At 43.4% G+C, this 25,229-nt stretch overlaps 1 protein-coding gene and 1 long non-coding RNA gene across 3 annotated transcripts in view; one reads left to right on the top strand and one right to left on the bottom strand.

The window, feature by feature from the left end:
- Positions 1 to 423: 423 nt before the first annotated feature.
- Positions 424 to 24,799, top strand: LOC133265954 (uncharacterized). Of its 2 annotated transcripts, XR_009742188.1 has the most exons (6): positions 424 to 1,401; positions 3,978 to 4,125; positions 7,007 to 7,145; positions 15,575 to 15,665; positions 24,328 to 24,468; positions 24,553 to 24,799. It is a non-coding gene; the product is annotated as an uncharacterized LOC133265954 (long non-coding RNA). The 2 variants fall into 2 exon arrangements; XR_009742189.1 differs by lacking the exon at positions 15,575 to 15,665.
- The window catches only part of FBN1 (fibrillin 1), a 152,253-nt gene continuing 150,430 nt past the window's right edge, over positions 23,407 to 25,229 (bottom strand). The window contains exon 67 of the mRNA XM_061446885.1: positions 23,407 to 24,684. Coding sequence (XP_061302869.1) covers positions 24,295 to 24,684 — 390 coding nt within the window. The 3' untranslated portion in view covers positions 23,407 to 24,294. The remainder of the gene's footprint in view (positions 24,685 to 25,229) is intronic.

Below are 25,229 nucleotides of genomic sequence, written 5' to 3'. Positions count from 1 at the left end.
CCTCCCTCTGCATCAAACCGTTGCACTAGGGTAACAAATTCTGATAGTTCCTTTTAGTGTTGGGGTTTTGTTTCAGTAAGAGTAGTAAATCTATAGGAGAGAAATATTTCTAACCAGGCAACGAGAATTACATACCAATGTATCGAAAGTTCTTAAGTCAATACTTGCTACTGCAGACCAGGGTCTGTATTGAAATCTGTAGAAACTTTTTGTACTGGCAGTGAGTAGAGAATTCTAACAACAGTATTTGCTATTTTCTGGTTCAAACTATGCTGCCTCTTCTCCCTCCCCCCCCCTTTTTTTTTTTTAATAAAGAAAGTCCTAGAATTTCATCAGTATGAAATTATTTTGGTGTTCCTTTTTCCATTAATATTACCTATGCTACAAAAGTATTTGATCTTGGTATCTGGCAAGGTATCCCTGGCTCTGACTCATAAAAATCACCCTCTCCCTGTAAGCGAGGGAAAAAAAGATAAAACAGCACTTCTTCAGCAAGGTTTAAATTTTGCTTCTTTATTCTGGTACATTTTAAGCTTTAATTAGCACGTTTGATCCTCTTAAACAGAAATCAGAATGTGTGAAATCTTTATATTAGCAGAAAGAAGAGAGACCTTGGAAACAGGTGGATCTTGTTCATTACTATATCTGAGATCTAGCCTTCTCCCTAAATTAATTAGTTGCAAATTAGTTTTGTAATTCAATGAAAAATTGAACATGCTTGAGCAAGCAACCTTCCGAGAAGCTAGACACGAACATGCATAGATTTCAGTTCTATCTAGACAGATTCCTCTCTCCAAAACCTGTCACTAAGGTATAATCCCCAGGGCTCAATATAGGTATGAAACTGAAGAGATGTAAAGCTCCATAGTGCTATTTGCAAAAAAACCGAAATGAGTATTACATTCAATAATAATTATGCTGGGCTGCTTTCCATTATCACTGAACAGGTTCAGACAAAGCTACTGCTGGAGAAGGGACAAATCTCCCAAGAGAAGTTACTTAAAAGCTTGGGGAATGATCTTGTGGAATGTCCCCTGTGTAAATGGAACATGGAGCTTTTGCAGTGGAAAATAATTTGTTGGGAATTCTCATCTACAGCAGAAAACAGCTTTTTCCTGCAGGGAAATGAAAAGGATATTACTAACTGACAATCTGCTCCCTTTCTTTTAGGAATGGATTTGACTTGTTACAAGCAGAGAGAGAGAGAAAATCTGGCCTTTGACCCCAGGTGAATTTAGAGAAAGTAACTTCTGAATTCAGATGCTTGATTCACTCCTATGGCTTGGGTTCTGTTTCGAGACCTGAGAGGTTCTGTTTTCTGATTTAGACTGAAATACATACGACTTGTATTTCCTTAGAAAGCCAGAAGCTGATAAGCTGATGAGGGTCTTGAAGAGAACCGTGATCACTGTACAATTCCTATCATTTGAACTCACAACTTAGGGGCAAAAGAAAAAAGAAGAATCATGGTAACAATACCGTTGGCCTTTAGTCCTTTTCTTGGTTCCCCGAAGTATTAACCTGGTCTTAAGCAGTCGTGAATTTAAGCACTGCTTCCTCAGTTCAGCTACAACTATATGAGCCATTTGTCATGTTAAGAATTCGTTGGATTTATTCAATGCTTTTAGTAGATCAGCCACTAGATGGCACTTAAAGTTTGCTTTCTCTTCCACTTATTTTTTCCAGAGGTATTTTAAAAAAATATCTGTTCATCTATAATTAAGAGTTGATGACTCCCATTGGGACTATGTTGGCAGAAAGCAAGATGCAGCAATATTTGAGTGAAAGCAGGCAAAAGTATAACCATTAAAGGGGGAACAATGACTATAATTTAAATAAGATTTGGGTGGTTGCAGTGTTTGCATAATCCCTCCTGGCATGCAAGAGCAGTAGAGAAGCCTGTGGCTTTGCTCTCCTGCTGCGCTTCAACAAAAATGGAAAATTGTAATGAACAGCAACATTTTTCCTATCTTTCATATTCACTCTCTTCTTAGTCCTCCTTCCGCCAGTCCTTTAAGTGGAATGCAGTCTTCCTTAAGGATTGCATTTTAATGAAAGTAGTGTATAGCTTTGTAAATGGCAATGGATTCTCCAAATCAGATGCCTCTTGCTGTAAGTTCAGGACATAAATTAAAACTTACTTAATATGTGTTAACCCAGTAAAGGCAGGTGACATAGAGTAACCCAAATTATGTGAATTTTTATTAAGGTTCTCTAGTTTCTCTATTGGTTGCTACTCCCGTAATAGCACAGTCTGGTGTTCTTTTATTCTTGTTTTCCCCCTCCTCTTCTAATTTTTATTTAAATAACTATCATTGTATTTTGGCTTAAAGATGGTTAAATAAGTTTCGGTATTAAGTAAACTTCTATGACCCTGCCTATTTCCTGTCCTGTCAAACCTTTCCTTGTAAGAATAACAGTGTCCTTTTATTTGGTGGAGTGTAGCATGATGTTTTTGGCAGGCCCAACATTTTTGACTTGCATAAATTTGTGACCTCAAGTGCAAGAAAAGTGAATGCTTGCTTCAGTGCCTTATGGTTTTCTGCCTAAAAAGAAAAGTGTCCACATCACTAACCATTACAATTTCTGAAGGAAAATTATCAGCATACTTATTCCACCTGATTGCACATGACTGCACTTCCAAAGAAAAGAACCAGAGATACAAGTGTTTCGCACCTAGTTATGTGAGGTACCAAAACTCTGAAAATATAGGGCAGACTGTACTGCCTTACTGGTTTCTAGAACTGGCACACATGGCACTTCCCTCACCAACAGCTCTTTGGCAACCTCTACGTCAGTATGGATGTGATTCTGCAAAGTGTAAATCTGGGTCTGCTGCTGAGCAAAAAATGTCATTGCATGGTAAAAGGTTGCAGGATCAGGGCTGAAGTGAATTAACACAATTATTTTCGTAAATTTTCCCTCCATTAACTTTGTAGTTATTTTAGCTCTTTACCACCAAAGTGATGCTTTCCCTTTTCTCTGTTAGAAGAGAGCAAGAGAACCTTTTACCCTGCCAGCTCGGAAAACCTGACAGATTAATAATTTGAGAACCCTCATCCAGAAAGTAACTACTGTATTTTAATACGTAAAATATGCTTGAACAAACATGGGAGCTGCAAAGGCATACTTATTTCTTTCCCTTAAACTTTATTTTTTTTCTTCCGTTATGTCACAAAAATGTAATAATAATCATTGGCTTTTACAGAGCATTTGTGTAGCAGATTTTGTAACAGAAATATGAGGTTTATATCAATTAATATTGCTTGTAGCCTTAATATTTAAAGCTGATATCCTCAAACTGAAGCAAGTTATCTTTTGACTACTATTGATTACAGCAAAGCAATTTCCTTTTGTTTTGTAAAAGGAAAAAGAAAAAACAAACAGTCATGAATGTAGTACCTTCGGCCACATTCTTTTAACATGAGTATTTTGTGGTTTATGGATTCCTAGTCTGAAATGTTGTCTCCAAGTGTCCAAGACAAAATAACTATGTGTCCTAGTTGGAAGAAAATTTGCCTTTTCCTTTGCAGCCAAGCTAATTGTGCCATGTCTAGCAAGCATGGCCGTATGTAGTATCCAGTGCTGCCTTGCTAATACACTTCAGTCCTGACCACAACCTTCTTGCTGTCATTAGCTTGCACCCTGGCCACTGCCAAATTGCAGGTACCCTTCCTTAGGGTGCAGTAACACATCAAGGAACACCACTGTCAGGTTTTCACAGCAGCAAACGCAAAACACGAGTCTCACTTTCCTATGCTTCTATGTAGAAGTTACTGCTGGCAGCAAGCCGAACTATCAGCAGTACAGCTAAGTCAAGCCATTTAAATTCTGCAAGAATGATTTTTCTATCCTATAACACTGTATCATAGCAATACATAGGCTGGCAGCAGTCTTAAAGAAAAGGAGGAGGTTCTTGTTAGGGGAAAAGGTATGTTGTTTCAGTCCTGTTCTTACCTTTCTTAACTTGCATTAAGGCATTAGCATTGTGAGAAAACTGAAAAGGGAGCTGTGACAATGCCAACAAATCATGGATCCAGCAACAGAGAAAACTCATTGCCCTCCCTGGATTTGAAGAGGAGACAGCTGAGTCAGAATGGACTGAGCTCACATTTCATCATCTTGGTGAGGGTTTTTTTGTTTGGGGTGGGGTTTTTTTGGTTGATTTGGTGGTTTGTGGGTTTTTGGTTTCATGAGGGGGTTAGGGTTTGTTTTTTGTCTTACTAGTTTAATTGATATGGTTAATATTAAAAGTTATCCAGGAAAAAATGGGGTAAACCTCACTGCCTGGAAGACTGCTGCCAGATGAAAAGCCAAACTGCTGCACCAGGGTGGCAGCTAAGTACTGCTATTTTTGTCAGAGCATAATTCATCACCTAAGTGCGTTACTGTACATCTTGATACCAGTTTCTAGCTGAGAGAGGCTTTAAGAGCAGCTGTAAAAAGGGCTTCATATTTCTGGAAGCATGACATGTATTGTGTCCCACCCCAGGTCACCTGCACAAAGCCTCCAGACTGCTGTTCATAACTTTCCCAAATGCCAGCTGAGTAAGCCTGACTAATAGTCCAAAGGCAAGCTTTCACCATTGTATCCTGAGCAGGCTGAAAGTCTGCTGTGTGGGAGAAGTAGCCACTCTTTGCATTTACTTTTTATTTGGATAACCTTTGAGATGCTTAGCATTTATGGGACAGCCTAGACTGAGCAGAAGAACACAGCTCAGGCACTTCTGAGTAGTCTACAGGATTCTGGGTCTTTCAGTCCTGTCTGATCCTGGGCACCTGTTTGCCAATAGGACCTGCCTATTTATTTTTGCATCATCATTTTCTGTTAATTAAGTTGATTTTAAAACTGTAAGAACCTACACTAATAACAATAACAACTAATTGGACTCCACCTCTGTCCCCCTACTCCTGAAGTTTGTTCTTCGAATGCTCAGAACATGTGTTGAGGGCATGGCTATGTATATATCAAAACATGCAAATGATCACTGATGCCAGGATTGCATACAAGCTAAATGAAAAATCATTGCATACAAGCTAAATGAAAAATCATTTGCAATTATTCCAAGAATTTTTGGGTAGCTGCCAAAACAATAGAACAGTTGGATGAGGAGAGGGCTAGGCTCTGTTTAAGCTGGCATTCAGGCTGAAGAAATTCATGCAAAGCCACGGCCATGGCTGTCTGGAAGAGTCAACTTTTTCCCAGTGTTGGGCTGGTGTGCAACAACATGCACTGATAACGCAGCATGCAGCCACATCTGCCCAGCAAATTGGTTACTCTTCCAGCTTCCGATATACTGGAGCTGTTGGAGAACACCGAGTGCCTCTAGAGCCACAGATTAGCAAAAAACAATACAACATTGACATCATGGCTGCCTGGCTGTGGTAGGATTGTTAATCATGACACTGTGTTGTTGGTACTAACCCGGGTTAGGAATGATATTGGGGTTTATTACTGTACAAATAGAATAGATGTGGAGAAAGCCAAGGCTTAATTCATACCTTATGATCCCTTAGGGTCTCCCTGGATAAGATGTTTTTCCCTCATGCCTTTGCTCATTGATCTCTGCCTTCTGGTTTGCCAAACTTTCATTTTCCAGGTGCACCATCAGCTAGCAGGCAATGGTAGGAGTGTTTAAATAGGAGGTTGGAAGATTCATGTGAAACTTGCTTATTTCTAATGAACAGTAGAGAAATAATTTAAGGTCTATTTAACTGGTGCAAAGGAAAAATTCTTACAAATTAGGTCTAATTTTAATTCTAATGCCTAAGAGCAAAATTCCTGGTTTAGCACTATAAAGCATATGCCAATAGCCTAGGGAAAACCCTTTTGTTACAACTCCATCAGGTCTATTAGGTTGCCTCTTCTACTGCTGCCTTATGATACAGTACGTTATATAGTCTCACTGGCCTGTGCGTGTTCATAAAGTCTGGTGCTGTTGCTGGCAAAGCTTTATTATATTCCTACATTACACAGAGTGCTGTGCAAAGCTAAACAAAAGAAAGTGACATCCAACTGCTAACAAAGACGTTGGGTATTCAGATTCCCCCCTTTTCCCCATAGCCAAAGTGGCAGACAAAGGCTTTTTCTGAATTCTTACTCATTGTGTGAAGCGCAACTCAAACAATCACAAAATGGTACTTGTCATGGCCTTCCATAGCTCTACAGCTAGCATTTTTAAAGTTATCCTGCATGCTAGATATAATTTTCAGTGGCTGAGAGCTGTGAAACTGATGTAGCCCTCATCAGAATACCAAGGGTACTGGCATTGCTTTAAAACTATCACCATAGTCAAATTCAGTTTGTATGCACATAGAGGATTTCATGTTTTAATAGCTATGGAAGTATTTTATTCCCTCTGAAAAAAAAAAATTGGATTTATGGTTGTTAATGCCCAATACCCAAGGTCAAAAAGCACATTCAGATATTTGGTCTGAAGCATTTCCTTGCAAGAGACCAAGATGCCAGAAAGTTACAAATTATCAACAGTAGGTGCCCAAGGGATTTGAATGAAAACATTTGGAAGTCTTAAATCAATAGCTGTCAGGAGTCCTGTATCTATAAATGCAGTTGTTTTTAGTAAACATCTGTTGAGTGTTTTTAATTCACCTAAAGAAAATATGTTGGAATTAATTTTTATGGGTTTCTGGGATATCAGATCACCAATTGCCAAAGAACTTTGGCACAATTAAAAGGAGTGAGAGTCAGACAAAACACTTCAAACACTAGTTAGGGCAAATTCCAAACATTTGCCAAGTGAAATGCAATTGTTCATGGTTTGCGCACTACTTACTACTGAAAGATGACAAAATATGTCTAAGGAATAATTACTGAAAGAGACAGATGTGGGGTGGGACACACTTAGCCTCATATGATCTATATAGAAGAAGTGATTAACATAGAATTATATCTGAGATACAATACAGTCATAAGGCTCAGGGTCCTGCTCTCAGAGTTCCTTTCCTCCACCAAAATTAAACATAGAATGCTTCTGTTATTTCACAGACTCAAAGTTATTCCTAAGGGCAAGAACTAGTCAGCTATGTCACAGTCTCCTGGGAAGCTGTGGTAACCCCTTTGGCTTGATGCAGACAAAGAAGGGAAAAAGCACACCACACTGAACAGCTCTGCACTGGCTGATGGGGTGAGTAGATGACCTAACGGGTCTTTTCCATCTATAATTTTATTCTGTGGCTTTGATGCTGAAGGCCCTGTTGACATCCACTGTGCTGTTGCTTTCCTGGAAGCTTTAATAAAGATCTGGTTTGGAACTCAGAGTAACTAACACCACTGAACAAACAACACCGGTATGGGGTGACAGGCAACAAAAATGCCAGTGGGAACATGCCCCATCATGCCAGTTGGGTTTATCGCAGCCCTTAACACCAGGTTCCCTGAAACACTTGCATCAATACATAGTAACCGGAATGGATGTCAGCATGCTGCGTACTTCAGCGCAGAAGAAATACAGTACACGACCACTTATTGTACTGTTTACCCAAGTTATTGTTTGGATTTATAAGCTCTGGCCTGAAGACTTTAGCTCATTAAGAGATGCAAAAACACACTTAGAAATCCTCACTCAGCAACAAACCTGTTAGTATTTCTTTTCTATTCTTCACCTAGTCTGTTACTGTCAGAAGCGTACTTTCTCTTCACTACAGCATATCCTTATGTTAAGACTGGTACAAGCTCACAAGAGCCACTTTCTCACATTTATTCCACTGTCAAAACACCAGACTTTCTGCTTTACCCTGTTGCCATCAGGTTACTTCTGGGGCAAACACAATTACATTTCTAGCTCAAAGTACAGCAGGAAGACTCAAAATACCTCTTGTCGTCCAAAACTTGGCGTATCAAGCCTTGTCACTTTGCCTATGTGACATATACCACAAGCCTTGACGGTAGAACCAGTCTGTGGACAATTTCTGTTAGTCTGTAGAGCAGAGCTCCTCAGCTAGCAGTCAGGTTTCCAGCAGTTTGGAAAGTCTACAGATATTTTGCCAATACAGTAACTAAATGAAACATGGTAGAATGCTGCCTACAGCAACCCAGATCTGAATTTAGATATCTAGCCTGCAGAGGCATGGTGGTACCAGAGGAATATTCTGACTCAGCTGGAGCAACTTCTCAGATCTGAAAGAAACTTTGCCCAATGGGAACTCACAGCAGGTCACAGCTCTGTTTCTCATGAGGTTGGCTACATCTGTTCCCTTTTATGCAAGAGAAACACTTCATTAGGGCCCTATGTAACCTTACGTTGGGCAATACTAGGCACTCCTGGTTTCATCAAATGATGAATCAGTGGGTCCCGTTATTGCTTCATACCTCATACAGTAAAATTTTGGGTGGGTTCTTGGACAAGAAACTTAGCTCTGAAAGACTCGTTTGATATGGTAGCCTTGGACACAGCCATACAATAATTCAAGCACTTCTTACAAAGTGTTCACTTACATCACTATAAAATTCAAGCCATGTTTTTTGCTATTGTATAAAAGACAAAAAAACAAAACAATACCATTCTGTCTCTTGGAACGCAGGGACTCACACACACAAAAATGCACCTCACTATGTGGCTTAGGAAGGTATCTTAGATTCCAGACCTTTCCATCTATCGCAGAATGGTCCTGAAGAGAAAATCTTCTCCAGAGCTGAAAGCAAGGGGTTCACACAGGCCAACATCCCCGTTATTTAGTAAATCAAATTGCACAGGTACGCAAGGCAGAGCAGAGTCTGGCACTTGGTAACAAATAAGTTGTTGGTATCTTTTGATTTTTTCCTACGACTTCAGCAGATTATCACTTGGCTTTATCACAGTCTGATTTTGTCCCTAATTTCCAGAGTAAATTTGAACTGTGAATGTGTTAGAAAACACGAAGAAGCACCAGGCTGGTATGTAAGGACTGAAGGTACTGCCATCTTCAAAAATACAGTGAGAGCCTGACTGCTGAAATCAGTGGCGCTCAGACCAGAGTTTAACAACAGAACTACTTTTAGAGTGCAAAGAGATGTATTTTAGTCATGGGCCCTTAGATGTCATCCCTCCTTCCTTCAGTCTGGACTGACATGGACATGGTGGGCTAAGATTCTGACAGTTACCTAATCCAGCACTAGATTAAATCCAGCACAAGTGTAAGTGAGCACCAGGACTAAGACTTGCTTCTGCCACAAATCATGATTAGTTTCTTTCATTCATCCCCCAAGGAAATGGAATAGTCTTTTCCAGTGACTTATACTGGGTCCTGTAAAACTTTTAAGCATGGAGTTGCAGGTACAGACAGGACATCAGTCAGCACAAGTCCACTCTCAAACCTTTCACATCTAAACCTAAAATAGTCATTAGTAAAACATGTAATTGAACATCGTGTCAATGGAAAGCCTGTTCAACCAACCAGTTGCCCACTGCAGAGAAATGTTCTGGTGGTGAAATAATCCGCTTGTTCCCATTCTTACCCTAATGTAATACTGCTGCTATATTTTGTCCTCCAGAAAGCACTAGACTCTGGCTTCGCAGCTTTTTCTTTCCGCTAAGTGCCTCCCACAGATGACACACCCTACCAGTGCTGGGCCTGAGCTTGGGAACATCAGCCTGTTCCAAAAACCAGATTTCCCACATAACTGCATAATTCACTGCTATTGAGTTACTGGGCTAGCCACAAATTGACTAATGTAATACTCACTAAGGATCAAGAGGTTGTAACACGAGTGCTTAATTTCCAGGGGAGGGTGATTTGTCCTTCAGTATCACAAACACTTTAATTATCAGCACACAAATAAGTACTAAATCCCCTTCTGGTAGCCAGACATAATGCAAAAAGAAAAGGGAATCTGCAACCTTTGACATGTAGTGTATATAGACATTAGGGCCCTCTGAAATCTGTCAGTGAAGTTCATGCCATGGCTGCTTCCCCATTGGTGGGGAACAGGCCAAGGAGAGGAGAGAAGATGGGATTTAGCACTGCAAAGCACTGTTTGCCTTACTGTGACTGAGGAGTGTCATTCTCAGGTTGGATATCATGCCTTCTCACTTGCTGTTTTCAGCCCATAAACCAAACAGCAGCAGTGATAAAGAGCAGTTCCTTTTGCACTACATGCCTAACTGGTAGAACAAAGCTCTCCCTGAGAAATCATTTCAGAAAATCAGATTAGTCTTTTTCTAAGCTAGAAGGGTCTTTTGAATTGTTCCTTGAACTTAGGCTTCACATGGCTCATTTTTATTTCTCATATTCTTTTAGCAACTAAACTGGTTCAAAACCTGCAAAGAAAGACTTCTGCCCAGCTATCTTTTCAACAGCTTAGAATAGAAGACAGGACCTACTTGCATCTTCTTCAGTAGCTTGAAATCCTGACCACAGTGATCATGTTTTCTTCACCAGGCCAGCTCAACAATACCACATATCCCCACAAAGTAGGGGAATGAGAACAGGCTGTAATTATTGCCTGCAGATGTTCACACCAGCCAGTCTGCTGCTAACTACCTTTAATTGCCAGGGTCATAAGAATCAGAATCATAGACTACTCTGGGTTGGAAGGTACCTTAAAGCTCATCCAGTTCCAAGTTCCGTGCCACAGGCAGGGACACCTTCCACTAGACCAGGTTGCTCCAAGCCCCATCCAACCTGGCCTTGAACACTGCCAGGTATGGGGTAGCTACAGCTTCTCTGGGCACCCTGTGCCAGGGCCTCAGCACCCTCACAGGGAAGAATTTCTGCCTCTTTCAGTTTAAAGCCATTCTCCCTTGTCCTATCACTACATGCTCTTGTAAAAAGTCCCTCTCTGGCTCTCCTGTAGGGCCCCTTTTAGGTCCTGGAAGGCTGCTCTAAGGTAATTTCTTGCTCATGCAATTACCTAAGGCTATAAAAAGACCTTTTTTCTTTTTTTTTTTTAACCAAGCAGGGAATATTTGCACTACAAAATTTTAAAAGCAACCCTTAGTTATCACCATGAATATACCAGACAAATGACAGCAAAATAAAAGACAGTTTGAATGCAATGACTGGAAACTTGCAGGGAAAGTTCACTGAATGTCTCCCTGCCCTCTGACCCTCTGCTAGAGCTGCTAGTCCTCTCTAACAACCTGCTTTCTGAAACAGGTTTCTAAGTGTTAAACTATAAAAATCTAAGCTAGGAAGTTATTTTACAGTAGATCATTCTTCTCTGAATATTGCAATATCAGCAATCTTTCTTGGTATGCGATTTGCACAGTAATCAGTGAAGAATTTAGTCCTAGCACTGTTATATCTCCAGCTAGCTGTTATATTCACTACATTATCTTATTTATCTGAAAATGGCTATTCTTCAGTCTAGAATGATTTTATTCAGTCTATAACTGCAACTCATCCTAGTAGCATCTGTAAAAAAGTGAACTAATTTTGGAAGAAGTAACTTTTTAAACACCACTGGACTGCTACTCTGTGGGACAAAGAGATTTTTATTGCTTGAGATGAGCAAATAAACACATTCAGCTTCCCAAATCAGGTAGATATAGATATAGATAGATGTAGGTATAGATATCTACCTATATCTATAGATAGAGCCACAAGGGTTACATGTACTTACTATGGACTTCATAGAATATGTTACTTTCTATTTAACCCCTCACTCTCTCACACTTTGCAATTACCTCTCAACTTCAGAGCTAGCAGTAAGATCTATTTCATGCAGCTGCTCAAATTAAATCAATTACTTGAGCTCCTCCAGCTCCAGGTGCCATTAAGCAGAGCTCACCCTTTCCTACCCACAAATGTGGCAGGCATAGATGTTAACTGTTTTCTGTCTCAACATCCTGAAAATCAGGTCCCAGAGTAAATTACACACAGGGCCTCTTCCTGCCAGCTCTGCAAAGGAGAAGAAGCAAGTGCTTTTTGTTTAGTGCTTATACTAGACCACACAGTACTGAGAGTTAATAGGTCAGTTTATATGTCTATCCATCCTGAAAAGAAATTTGACTTTATGCCACCAGCTTCTTCTGGCCTAAAGGGACTGGGTGATGTGGAAAAGCGTGAAGGAGCTCACATGCTAGGCTAGGTGGAATAAGTTTGGGCACCATTTCATTCCCTGGAGCAACGATTCTCATGCCATGTAACAGTCAGTGAAATGACTATAAAAAGCAGAAAGAAACTGTGTGCATGCAAAGGAGCAAAAGGGGAAAAGAGAATAATGGATTGATTTTCAGAGTCCACCCTTGTATGTATTTGGCTATAAGTAAGAACCTCTGTAGTATCTCAGCACAAGGTGGTCAAAGGACGCTTTTTTCTTTTTAAAGAGACATCTACAGCAGCACTTTAACAGAAAAAAAAAGGAAGGGGGAAATGATTTCCTAATTAGCTTCTATAATGAGAGGGAGAAGTGGAAAGGAACCCTCGTACAGCATAGCTTGAAATTGAGCCAAGTGCTGTACAGCTGAACTTTTTCAGTGGCTATAGGCCATGAGCTAACTTTAATACTCACAGTTGCTTTCTCCATATGTGTGCTTGAATGTCTTCTAGTAAAAGTACAAAGCCAGTAGTCAGCTTCAGCCAAACTGAACCAAGCAGTAAATGTCTAACAACTCCTGAGCTCATGTATGCCTTTGAGGAAAGCAGGCAGTGAAGGAGAAGTTGGTTTAGTTGCCACCCAGATGAAAGGATGCATCATGAGCTTCACCTGGATTAGACTGCAGCAAATGGGAAGGTGCTGCAATTGATGCTTTGTCCATGTGGGGACTAAACCTGGCTGAACTTTAGCTTTTTCTAGACATCAAAAATATCCACGTACAAGCCGTGCCTTTAGGGTGCTAGACTGCTTTTATTTCAGATTTGAGCTCCCACCCCAATATCAGTGTTGAAAGAGCTCCAAATATCAGAAACCCCACAGCACAGCTTAGAGATGAGCTCACCTGTGATCAGTGGGAGGGGGACTGAAGTAGCTGTCAAAGAAAAAACACTGCTTGAATCCAAACATGGAGAAAACCTTTTGGTCAGCTTAGCAAATGGTAAGGTATGGGAGAGTAAGCAAAACAAGAAGAAACCACTCCAACAGCTATTAAATAACAGCAATTAATTTCCTTAGCTCTGTTTTGTGGAATAAAACGCTGATCTTGTTCATTTACTCTGGTAGATGGGAAAATGTTGTCACCAGGGGTCATGCGTGCTGGGATGATGGGAAAGTGTATGAGCAGGAAGTAATTAAGTAGTTGTAAAAAAGCTGGACAGAATATGACATAGCATGCCAGGTCCAGCTAATGAACCTGCCTGAATTTATAGGTGGATAAAACATGTTAAGCTACAGGTCATTTGAGTTCTCAAGTGACAGGTCAGATCTGTGGAGTGGCAAGCATAGCATCATTATTAAAATAAGCATTGGCAAGTATTATGAGTCTGCCCTTACGTTTAATAACATTTAATTTTATAAGTGGTTCTGGATGATATCAAGTAGCTGTTGAGTCAATTAAATGCACACAGAGAAGTGCCTATGGAGGCTGGATTACTGGCACAGCGTCAAGGCACTCCTGGGCGGGGGGGACATCCCTCCATCCATAGACATTTTTATTTGTTTGTTACTTATGCTCTGGCCCTCTGAGAGCTCAGGGCAAAGCTCCACTGATTTATAAAGCTCTGCTTCTGTGCCAAAGTATCTCCATCAGCCACTTCAGCTGCATGACACCTATCTCACACCCAGGCCTGTCAGCATTGCCAAAGTGATACTCTCAGCACATCTGCCTGAGCAGGACCCATGTGCAGCTGGGGGAGCGCCAAGGCCCTTCTCTGCGCTCTGCTCTCCTTCCCCCCACTGGAGCTGTGTATGGCTGTGCTGAGCATGGGTGAGATCCCAGGGGCACGTTGAGGATTCGGGGTAAATCTTCTTCCAGTGAAATCAATGGGAGTTTTGCCATTGACTTTGGTGGGGCCAGACTTCATTCATAAAGCGTTGACTGTTATAATAGATTTACCAGCCCCGCAGGCAGCCCATGCAGAAGTGTAATAGATCTCACACTCTTGCTTCTAGAAATGAATCCCCTGGCTCATGAGAAGGTCTGCAGGGAGCAGCTTCCCTGAGCCAAGCCCTTTATCTGGGAAACCTACCACATGGTTCTCCACTGTACACACAGGGTGGAGCGGGGCTGACTGTGCCTCCACCATGGATGGATATACATGCATGCCATCCAGCTCTGGGAGAAGCCAAAAGTCCCCCAGAGGATTGGCCCGGGTGGTTCTGCATCACAGTGAGCTGGTCCCTTGAGCAATAACAGCAAGGGTGGACTTCCCCTGCTTGCACTGTGGCCAAGCTGGCCCTGAGCAGCCTCAGCACAGAGGCGGCACAAGCCACTGCGTGAGCCAGCATCTGTGCAAGCAAAGGGTTGAATTCTGGCTATTACAGAGCAGGGAAACTGCTGCAGCAGCCAGCACTGACCTTGTGCTACAGCTGTGCAGAGAGCTGTGGGCTGAGTGCTGCCGGACATGTGTACTGCCTGTTCACTTGATTTAAACAGAAAAGGAGACAGGGAATCCTGTTCCATTGTCCCACTGCAAGTGGGAAAGGGCTGACCTAATTCAAACCAAACTCAGCACAGAACCTCCTCCCAGGCAGAGACATTTTTCTGTCAGGTTCCAGCCCAGGAGAATTTTTACAGCTGAGCAATAAACTCTTGAAACAGAGGTGAAGGCCTCACTAGCTCCAGGCTCCTGATGCAGGGAGCAGCACAGAGCAACGTAGGACTGTGTCAGGCTCTGGGGGAACTGGAGGGTACGGGGGGAAGGAGAGGGTTAATCACCACAATTGCCCAACAAGCGTTTCCTAATATTGTCAATTTTACCCACAAGTTACAATTTCTCTGTTACTATAGAGGCAAGATGTTGATACTGGATTCATTTTCTGGGTTTTATTTCTTTTTGTCATTTTTCCCATGAACTAATAAGCCACAGTGGATTTGAAAGTATGAGCAAATGTGAACACTATACAAAGCACTTTTATATTCTATTGACATTTTCTTCCCACCCTAATAATTTAGAGCTGTTAACCTAAAAAAAAAATAAAAATTAAGATGATCATACTTCCCATCACTTTCATTTCCCAAGTTTATGAAGGAAGAATCATGAGTAATTTCCCATAGTTATTGTTTGCAGCACAACACATGGTCTCAATTACTGGGATAAGAAACATCGAGAGGGTATTGGTGAGGATAAATGATTTATCTGAGCATTTCATTCAAAATTCATTTTCCATGCCATAGTTTATATTACTCTGATCAACCATCATCTTTCTTATTGCACTTTATAAACTTAATCCAACTCTTCTGAGCAGGACCCTGGGTCAAGAGAGATCAGTTTGCTGACATGTTTTTGGAGCAGTGAAGCATATGCAGGGTGACCCTCCAGCAAACCTCCTTGCTGCTAAAGGTATCTACATAAGAAGGGCAGATCTGGACAAATCTAGGCTAACAGGACACAAAATAACTCTTGGATTCCACTTTTGTTCTAATTCCAGGGAAAGAAAAACGAGGCAACAGCTAGTATCAGGATCCATGCCCACACAGAACAGAACTTGTGCATTAACATGGCAGTTGAAGGTGTTTCACTTTCCTTTATGCTGTAGCAGTAGATTTGAAGAGCATGGCTGGGACAGGCTGGTGGCACCGCCAAGACTCACAGCAAATGGAGTTCGGCTGCTTGCAGTTTTTGAAGAGGTAGGGGTTCAGCTGACATCACAGCCAGCATTTCTTTCCCTTTCACACTGCCTTCCCATCTGGTGCTCAAAGCACGATGTTCAGCTGCTTCTCTTGTAGGGCTGCTCCTGGTTAGAGATCATGCAGGACATGAGGTATTTAATGCTTAGAGGGCTGGTGGAGAGGTCTCTCTGCTTAAATCCTTTACCACTTCTCTGGTTTTAAGCAAATTCCAGGCTGGTCTGTGGGGAACTCAAGGCTGTGCTCTTTGTTAGCACAAATGAGCCCAAGACAAATAACTGGCCTTTTCACCAGCGGGTTGTGCAACTCCTGCCAGACTTGGGCCTGGCCATCACGTTGTGACCCACAAGTTCCTCCCAGAGTTTTAGCTGTGCTGTCACTGCAGAGCAGAAAACACTCTTGTTTCCAGTATATTTTGGGATATCAGAGTGCACAGTGGACATACGTATGGATGACACCATGATCAGTAAATTCAATCTCCTCAATGACATAAATGGGCAAGTTCACATCGAGCTGGCTTTGTTGAAGAGCTTCCTGGTACGCAGCATCTTGTCTTTGCTCTGAATACATGTAGCAGACATTTGTCAGCCTTTTTTAATCCCTTTCCTCTCATTGCTGGCTGCTGCTTTCAGTCCTAATCCATGCAACACAGACATGATACACGATTTAAAAAATGAAGACCAGGTCTCCTGGGGCCCTCCACCCATCCCTCAGCCAAGCTTTGCCATGCCACACAGCAGCTCCACTTGGGATTCTCCAGCTCTGACCTCATGATGTGTCACACCACAGTTGCACCCCAAGAGCAGAGACCATTGCTGGTCTAATACATGGCAACATCTCACCTCTGTGCTGCTTTGATGTAAGAGCTCTACTAACAGATAGAAGATCTCTGAGCTTTACATCCTTTGTTGTGAGTACTTCTCCCCAGTGCTGTGAGGACACTGAGATCTTGAAAAAGTACTGGGACATCTTTTACAGAAGCAGATTTGAAAATTGGAGGCAAAAAAACCTGATAGTGAAGAGCTTGCAGTGAAGGGGGTTTATGCCTTTGGCAGGTACAATTTAAACACGTGGAATGAGAAATCTGTTAAACCTTTTCTTTGGAGTTCAGTAAATGAGGAATTGTCTTTAAGAGCTTAATAATCTACACTCAATACTTGCTAAAGTCTCTAACGATCTGGCCCCAGTAGGTCTTGGGTTTTTTCTCTTCTTACCAAAGTCCTGTGAACAGCTCTATGGCCCTTCTTAAAGTGCTGGTTGCCTCAGGAGTGCCAGCTGATGGGGAGGGCTTTGCGTCAAGGCTGGCAGCCTTGTGGGCCTGGCTACTCCCAGGGCAGGTGGCTGCTGATCGACATCAAGTCCTCCTTTGCGCAGCCACCCTGCAAAGCCAGTCCTGCTCATTTCCTCTCTCCTCTCTCCTGGTTTCCTGTTGTTTCAGCCTTGCACTGATGTGAATGCAGGCTGACAGCACAGTTCCCTTTGTATCCCGTCTGCTCTGTGCTGGCACCTTCCTCCTCTCTTCCTGCCCATCCCTCCTATCACGTTTCTCAAAGCAGCAGCAACTTGTGCTATCACCTTCTTCTCTATATTCCCAGTTCAGCTGCTCATATTTTGCCTGAAAGTTGAAGCCAGCTCCTGCTCGAATATTTTCCATCCACAAAGAACATCATGATGAAGGGATTTAATGATGATACATATTTTTTATTTATAAAGACAAGTTTATGTCTGAATTTCCCTTTAAAGTGCCTGAATGAATCTAAAGAAATCTGCATGAGAAATGCAGCTTCTTTAAGGTATCTTTTTGATCTCTTTTCCATCTTTAAGGTACCTGTGCTGTGGCAGAGCTGGCAGCAGTAGCAAGCCGAGACCCATAACCCTGTTAGGAACCTCTAGGCTGGACAACTGGTACCGTGTTGCTCTGAATCTCAGGAATTCAGGTAGAAAGTCCATTTTCCCACCGTGTACTTGGATACGAGCCACGTTTAACTGCAGAGTGGGGATGAAGACGATGGGTCTTGTTCTCCTGTGTAGATTCCTTAGCTGACTTTACTCCTCAAAATGCAAACGCACAGTATGGACCAGATCTTTGCTGGATAAGCCAAACCTGAAGTCAGTGCACTCCAGGCTTGGAAATCGCACATGTGACTTCAAATTAAGAGCTTGGGGAAGGCTTAATTACTTGGAGGATTTGCTGGGGCAGCATGAGCCATGTCAGACTCCCAGCCAGACATGCACAGCATCACCTGCAGTGGGGGAATGCACCCCACTGCTGGTGCAGCACCACAGGTGTCTGCTCAGTGCATGCAGGGCTTTGGGTACCCACCCTGTGAAGCAGTTTCTGTGTGGTTTGTTCCTGGGACTTGCCTCTGATCTTTGTTTTTATGGTCAAATTCAAAATCAAAGTGAAATTCAGCCAAAGTGCCAAGAGTTCCTGGTTACAGATCGACACCAAGCAGAGAATCCACGGTTTGTATGGTTTCAACCTAAAATCATAAATCATCTCTTAGGCACCAAAAATTTGTTCCAAATTTGCTCGAAACCTGGCCTAGATTTGCCTGAATCTTGGTCCAGGAGTGCTTGAAACTGAGCCCAGCTTCAGAGAGAGGTTCATGAACCTCGACAAACCTGGCCGGAGAACTGAGGTTGTAATGAAACCCAAAACCAGGGGAGCTTCACCTGGTTTGGGTTTGGTTATAGACGTTTCTCATGGCTCTCATATTTATTATGATTACAATAACAACACATTCATGCAGAGCTGCGAGCATACACACAACCCTGCAAAGTAGAAGAGTCTAGACAGCTTTCCTACCTGTCCAAGCTCACCGCTGAGTAATGTACTGCCCTACAGCTCCACTCAGACTCAGTCCCACGTGAGCTGCTTAAAAAATCCAATGTCTCCTGGGTTGTCGCAGACCAGGGGAAATAGAAAAATCACCCTGAAGCACCTCACATAGGAATGAGAGGAATAAACGATCAACCTCCAAAGAAAACTAAACAGAAGCCATGTTTTCCTGGCTGGTTGACCAGCAGCCTCAGAGATGAGCTGGGGAAGCTGGCAGAGCCCGGGTCCTGCTCACCAGCATTGTCAGTTCTGATTATCTCCACGCAGCCTGCTGACCTGGATACTTACCACAGGTCTTTTTTTGCCAGCACAGAACTACTGGACACTCTCACTCTGGTTTTTAAACCTATTAATTTTTAACTGGTGCTGCTGCATCTGCAGTGGCAGCATCCTGTCTGTGTGGGGTACCTACAGACACAGTACCCCAGGGGATGATGCTGGAGCACGGGGCCATGCCTCTGGCTTTCTGGAGAATGCAGGGAGCATCTGGGGCTCCATCAGGCTCCATCTGGGACATGTTGTAATGTAGAGGGGCAGTTCCCATGGCTTCTTGCCCATGTGGCTCCTTGTCCTCTTCTCCAGGGACACCTCAGTTCTTTGGGGCTGCTCCTGGCAGAACAGCCATTGCCTATGAGCTCTCCCAAACCAAACCATCTGGTTCTCAGTTCCTGCCCTGTAAAACAAGGATGACAAACACATCCCAACCTCACAAGGGTGTAGCGAGGCTCAACATGAGTGTCGGTGAGGCGCTCACATCCTACAGCCCTGGGAGCCATAGAGAAGCTCATAAACAAACAAACCTGCAGATGTGAGAGCTGAGCCAGGGCAAGGGCTGGGCCCCCATGAGTGAGGGAAGTGTCCAGCCCGAGAGAGGGAAGGAGAAAAAGCCCTTCCTGGGTAGTTAGCAACGGTTTAGCACAGCGTGACTTCAGCCTGGAAGCACTGAGATGTAGTTACCTGACTAGACCCTTACGAAAACCACCTGCATTTCTACATACACAAGAGTGTGTGTGTAAGCAGGTTGAGGACTTGGATGCTAACAAGCAGCACTGGGAACACACGGGACTGTAGCACCAACACGGAGCTACAGCACAGCTTTGCCAGCATGGTCCCACCAGCTGGGCAGCCCTGGCCTCCACAGCCATGGCTGTGCTGCGCAGGGCTATGTTAGAAATGGAAAGGAGAGCCTGAAATACGAAAGCAAACACTTTGGTGACCTCTCTGGCCTCAGGGTTGCTCCGCTGAACTCAACTGGAAGCTCATAACGGAGGAGTTGGCTTGGCCGTGATATTCCTCAAAAGCATTTGTTCTGAGGGTGTGAAATCTTTGGCAAGTTTTAAGGTCGAAGTAGATCGTTGGAATTTGTCAGAGCTGAAATCATTGGCATCTTCAAGGTCTTTGCTGCACAGGAAGAGGGTCTCATCCTCAGGCAAAGCAAAGCACACAGCCCACCCCATGGGCTCCGGGCATTGCTCTCAGAGCCTCTGGGGGCATCATGGACCTTGGTGGAGCACACACTGAATGCAGCAGCACCGCAGAACCTGCCGCTGACCACCTCCACCTTCCCAGCACCAGCAGTGCTCTGCCTGCTCCAAGAGCAGTGGTGGTGCTTCCCCGGCTGCGGGGGCACTGCTGCAGCATCTGCATGGGGACCTGCAAGCGACAGCTCAGGAACAGCACAAGGCACCAGGGCTGGAGGAGGACCAGCACACCAAGCGAAGCACAAGCCACGTGCACTGTGGCGTTTTGGGCCACTAAGCAACTGCAGCATTCTCCCCCCTCCCATTTTCTTTCCCTTTTGCTACTGCTGCAACCTGTCATCACTGGCGTTCTCATTAGTGTGAATGATGGCATATTTTGCCCCAGATTACAGCTGCCTGCTTGCCCTGTCCTAAGTTTTCACAGCATCCACACCAGAGTGATTCTGCAGTTAACAGGACACCCTGGATCCGCACTGCCGGTGCAGTTTGCACACAGAGCCTCCTGTGTAACCATGGGAGCTCACACAGGGGCTGCATGGGGTCCTGCAGGCATCCAACATGCTCAGGACACAGGGAACAACTGAGAGCTCTGGGATTTTAAAAACAGCAGAGTTTTAGCTGAGTATTTTTCTGCTAAGATTGTGACAATATGAGGGCTTACTCTGGGTGATCACACTGGTAGGACACTGCCAACCTGGATTTACTGGATTAACCTGCTGTACATTGTATCTTGGCCTTAGCTGCTGGCCACTCCTGCAAGCATGAAGCCAACCAAAGCAGAAAAGCTTAGAGGCTTGCTCTGGGGGCAGGGTGAAGTTGGAAGGAACTTAGGCCCAGGCTTCCTGGCTTTGGGATGCTGTTGTGCCCCATTAGCTCCTGTCCTACCTGGCACAGGGCAGAAGGGGCATTGGGATGGGTACACAGCTCCTGCAGCTCCATAGGCAGCCCTGGCCTCGTCGGCAGCTGAACTCTGGCTTCCCCAGCATGACTGAAACCACAGAATCTTCCTGTCACAGCAGTGAAGTTGAAGAGAAGCTGTCTCCTCATCTGGTGCCTACTCAGAAAGCTGCAGCATGATGTAAGCTCTTAAACCTGGCTCGCTTTGGCAGAAACCATCAGATCCACAAGAGCACCGAGAGGCTTTAATGGTTCAAGCACAGCATCAGTTTAAAGGGGGAATCCTACAAACCCTTCACAGCAAATGTCAGTTTCCAAAAGTGGTGAGAAGGGTTTTGCAGTGCCAGCACCACCATCCTCAGCCCAGCCTGGAGCAGCAGCGGGATGTCTAGTACTGCACTTACCTGTGTAGGAGACTGGCGGTGCCCAAACTGGGTCCCAGGAAGGCTTAGGCAGCTGTGAGGCAATAGCCCTGGCGTCCTGCTCTTCAGACAGCTCAGGCCTCTCTGTGTGGAGAAGTCTTGACCAGACCAGCTCTCCCAGAGCACAAAGTTGAACTTCAATCACAGCGTGTTTATCTTAGAGAAAACCTGAGTCCGACCCTTTGGGACCTGCCGTAGGAAAGCAAACACCTCGGGTCCTTTGAAAGTCAGCTTAAAAGGAGACTGGAAACAGTCATGTTCTGCCAAGATACATGTCAGCCGCCAAGTTTACAAGGTACTGTTACAACACACAACAAGAGCATGATCTGACATGTACAGTAACAAGCCATCTGTGTTAAACTCTGTTCATCAAAAATTCTATTTATTATCCACACATGAATCAACGAGCCCTCTGCACAGTCACAGTGGAGGGAAGCCACAGTTATTTCAAACAGTTGGAAATTCAACCATTTCCTTGAATTTGAGAAACATCCTTTAATTGCAAAAGGATCTGCATTCAGAAAGGCCCCTGCTTCAGGCTGACTGGTGCTTAGAGCTGTTCTGGGATCCCACCATCAAATAAACACAGGGAATGGTTTAAAAATCACACTGTAGGCTACAAACCACTCTTTAATGGCAGGTCTCACGCAATATTGTTCTGAGAGTTTGTGGTTCACTGAAACGCCAAAGAAACTGCAGAAATTCAGACTAATGTAAATAATTGTACACATACAGCAACCAAAACTGACAGGCAGAAATAACACACCAGTTAAAGGGCCCTGCTGCAAACAGATGAATAACTGAACGAGAATATGGGGGTTTATGTGCATCTCAGTACAGCAAGACTGGGATTTCCATTTTGAATCACTGAAAGAGACTCAAGATTTCTTGTTTCTGCAAGGTAACAAAGGCAATTTGCAGAACTGAGCAGGCAGCACTGGGGCTGCTGGAAAACAATCACGGAACCTTTGGCATGATAAGGTGTTACAGAACAGCTTAAATGCTGGGCCAGCTCCACCGAGCAGAGTTCTGACAGCGCTTTCTGAAATCACCCTTCTCAGCTCCCCTCAGTGTTTAAGGGCTGGAGAGAAAATACTCAAACCGTATGCTTCGCTCTAAACCGCATGACCTTGCACACTGCCACTGGCACTAAAAATCACTCCCAACCTGCTGAAACAGGAGTGCCATTTACAACTGTGAAGTTCTGATTATATTTCACCATAGTTACACAACATGTGGAAAAAATACACTGTTCAGCATTTTGGCACACTAATAAATAAAATCCAGGCATGGTCTATTAAAAATATCAAAGTAGCCCTGTGCACAAGCTCCTTTTCATATCGTTATATTTGTTATGCAGAAGAAAACAGAGAGCTGAAGTCTAATTACAGAAAATAATACAATTTCAGGTGAATTATTACAGTGCATTTCCCTTCCAGAGCTATTACATCTTGATGTATGTTCCCTGTACCAATACAGAGCAGCTGCAGTGACACCACTTGCTTCATTGCTTCTTCCAAATTTTATGTACAACATTCTGCTGCTGCTAAAAGATACACCATGGCACTTGTGTATACAAGAACACCCTCACCATCAAGTAATTTACTTACTATTAAAACCCAGCTACAGCTTGTGATGGTTTTTGGTATTCGATTTTCCCTTTGTTACCAGTCTTAGGTTACTTGACAATAGCCATTGAAATAGGGGTGAAAGAATGGAATATTTTAAGTCAAGGCAGTTCTAGCAAAGAAGACTTCTCAAATTAATTGTGTTGTCTGCATAACAACATCCACTTCTGCGTGTTCTGGCTGTCAGTTACTTATTGACGGGACTATTCAGGTCAAGCCATTGGAAATGTTCTAACTCGCTCTCTGGAGCCAGACAGTAATTTGACAGAGGTCCACTGCCGCTCAGATCTGTGACGGTTTCTGGCTTTCTTCAGTTGTTCTTTGCACGAAGAATGAGCAAATGGCAGCAGCAGACTTGCAAGGAGACATCACCTGTGAACACAGTCAGATACAGAACCAACCCTACCGACAGTGCCTCCAGCGTGAGCATGCGGCTCCTCACACTTCTAGCAAGAACACAAGGCCACAGAATAAACTAAAAAAAAGACTGTTTTATTGTGACATTTATGACATTGAACCCTTGTTGATAGGAATGGCTGTGGGTACTCCTGACACGTTACATAATGTCATGGTGTAGGATGGCACTGATTGTCATCTGACTTTTGAGAATGTTTAATGGTCCCTACTGACCTCAGTGCATTTTGGCAAGTCACAGAAACTTTATCATCAGGTTTGTGTATACAGTTAACAAGTAGTTGGTCTTATAAGCACCATTACAAACCCTCACATTAAGGGTATTATTAATCTAGTTTACAAATGCTTCATTGATAAAAATAGCATGATTACAGTATACACACACTTAATTTACATGTAATGTATTATAGGCATAACTGAGATAAACTACTGAGCTAACTTTGGTTGATTGAAGTATTTAGACTGAATAATGGCAATTTTGGCTTCTAAGTTGTGTAAATAGTACAGTGCATTTATAAATCTAGGTTGAAAATTTACTAGCACCAAATGGATATCATAAATGGCGGACCTAGTAAGTTGTAGTTGGAGAAGCGAAGTTTAAGAATTACAAAAATAGAGCTGTCCATCAGTTGAAAGCACATTCTTGTACCTCTGCTGAAATGATGACGTGTCTCAGCATCAGTGGCCAACTTCCAAGGAGAAAAGTCCCAGTTTTCAAGATTCAACATATCAAGGTAGCTCAGCTACACGTAAAAGCCTGAGAAAGTGGTTGTTTTGAGCTAGGGTATTCATCCTGTACCTTGTTTATGTAATAATATAATAGTGCTCATTCATACAAATGTACTCATGTAAGACTGTACCTATGATATGGAGAATCTGATTGGGAGGAATATTCAGTCCTACCTATCTATCTTTGGTTTAATTATTTGGTCTTTGGTTGATGAATTAATGAAGCAATATCTGAATTTTCATTTTCAGGTTATCTCCCAGCTCACCACTGAGGTAGTCTTTGTCATGTTTCTCTTCAAGCTGGTTAAGTTCCTTCTTTTTATAGAGTGGAATACTACTGATTTGTAATGAATAGTTTCCAGGCACTGGCTTCTTCTTTGTGAAATGAAGGTAACTTATCCCGTCCTTCTTATTGATTCTAAAGAAACCATCTTCATTTCCGGAGTCAATTAAATATCGGTTATGGTTTGTCAGTGTTGTGAGGGCAGGGAGCAGTTCCAGGATGCGGTCTTTGTTACTGAGATCTGAGATGTTGATGGAGAAGACTGCTGCTTTCTCAACATCCCAGCTGGCGAGACTGATGGGCGGCTGCAGCTCTTGCTCATCCTGCACAAGAACAAATGATGTCAGTTGGCTTTCTCAGAGCGCGTTCCATGCATGCCTGTGTGTATGTGTTGCTCACCCAGCTCATTCATTATTAATTAAATACTTTTCAGAAGGAGGTTCTGTACTGTCATCTGTCAAATGCGCTGCTATGGGCCTGGGACTTGTCAGGATAAAGTACAGTCTTTGCTGCTGCTCCGGCATGGGTAAGGAGCCTGAGATGTGATGAAAGCCTATGTGTGTGGGTCCTGCTGCCTGACAAACCACCCTGCTCCGTGCTTGGAGTCCGCCACCGGACTCCTACAAAGACAGCAGCAGAGGGGCACTCCTCCTCCCTGCCAGAGGAGCCACAAGCTGACATGAACAGCAGCGTGCAGGGTCTGGGGAAGGCTGTCATTCAGGTGGGAGTTTTCTGCTTTGCAAGATTCACTTTGTTTGGGTGTGAAGCTGGGAGGGGCCGTGGGTTCAGTGGGAGCATCACCCCTCACCTCCCAGTGATGGTAGCTGGTCTCCCCCCTGAGTTCCCTGCACACAGGTCACTGCAGTGG

Source organism: Pezoporus flaviventris, unplaced genomic scaffold, assembly GCF_033815535.1.
Source record: "Pezoporus flaviventris isolate CSIRO_AGI_PZ_B2104156 unplaced genomic scaffold, CSIRO_AGI_Pfla_v1 ptg000006l, whole genome shotgun sequence".
In the NCBI taxonomy this organism is placed as follows: domain Eukaryota; kingdom Metazoa; phylum Chordata; class Aves; order Psittaciformes; family Psittacidae; genus Pezoporus; species Pezoporus flaviventris.
The sequence above is the reverse complement of the archived record's forward strand: the minus strand, read 5'-3'. Positions and strand labels throughout refer to the sequence as shown.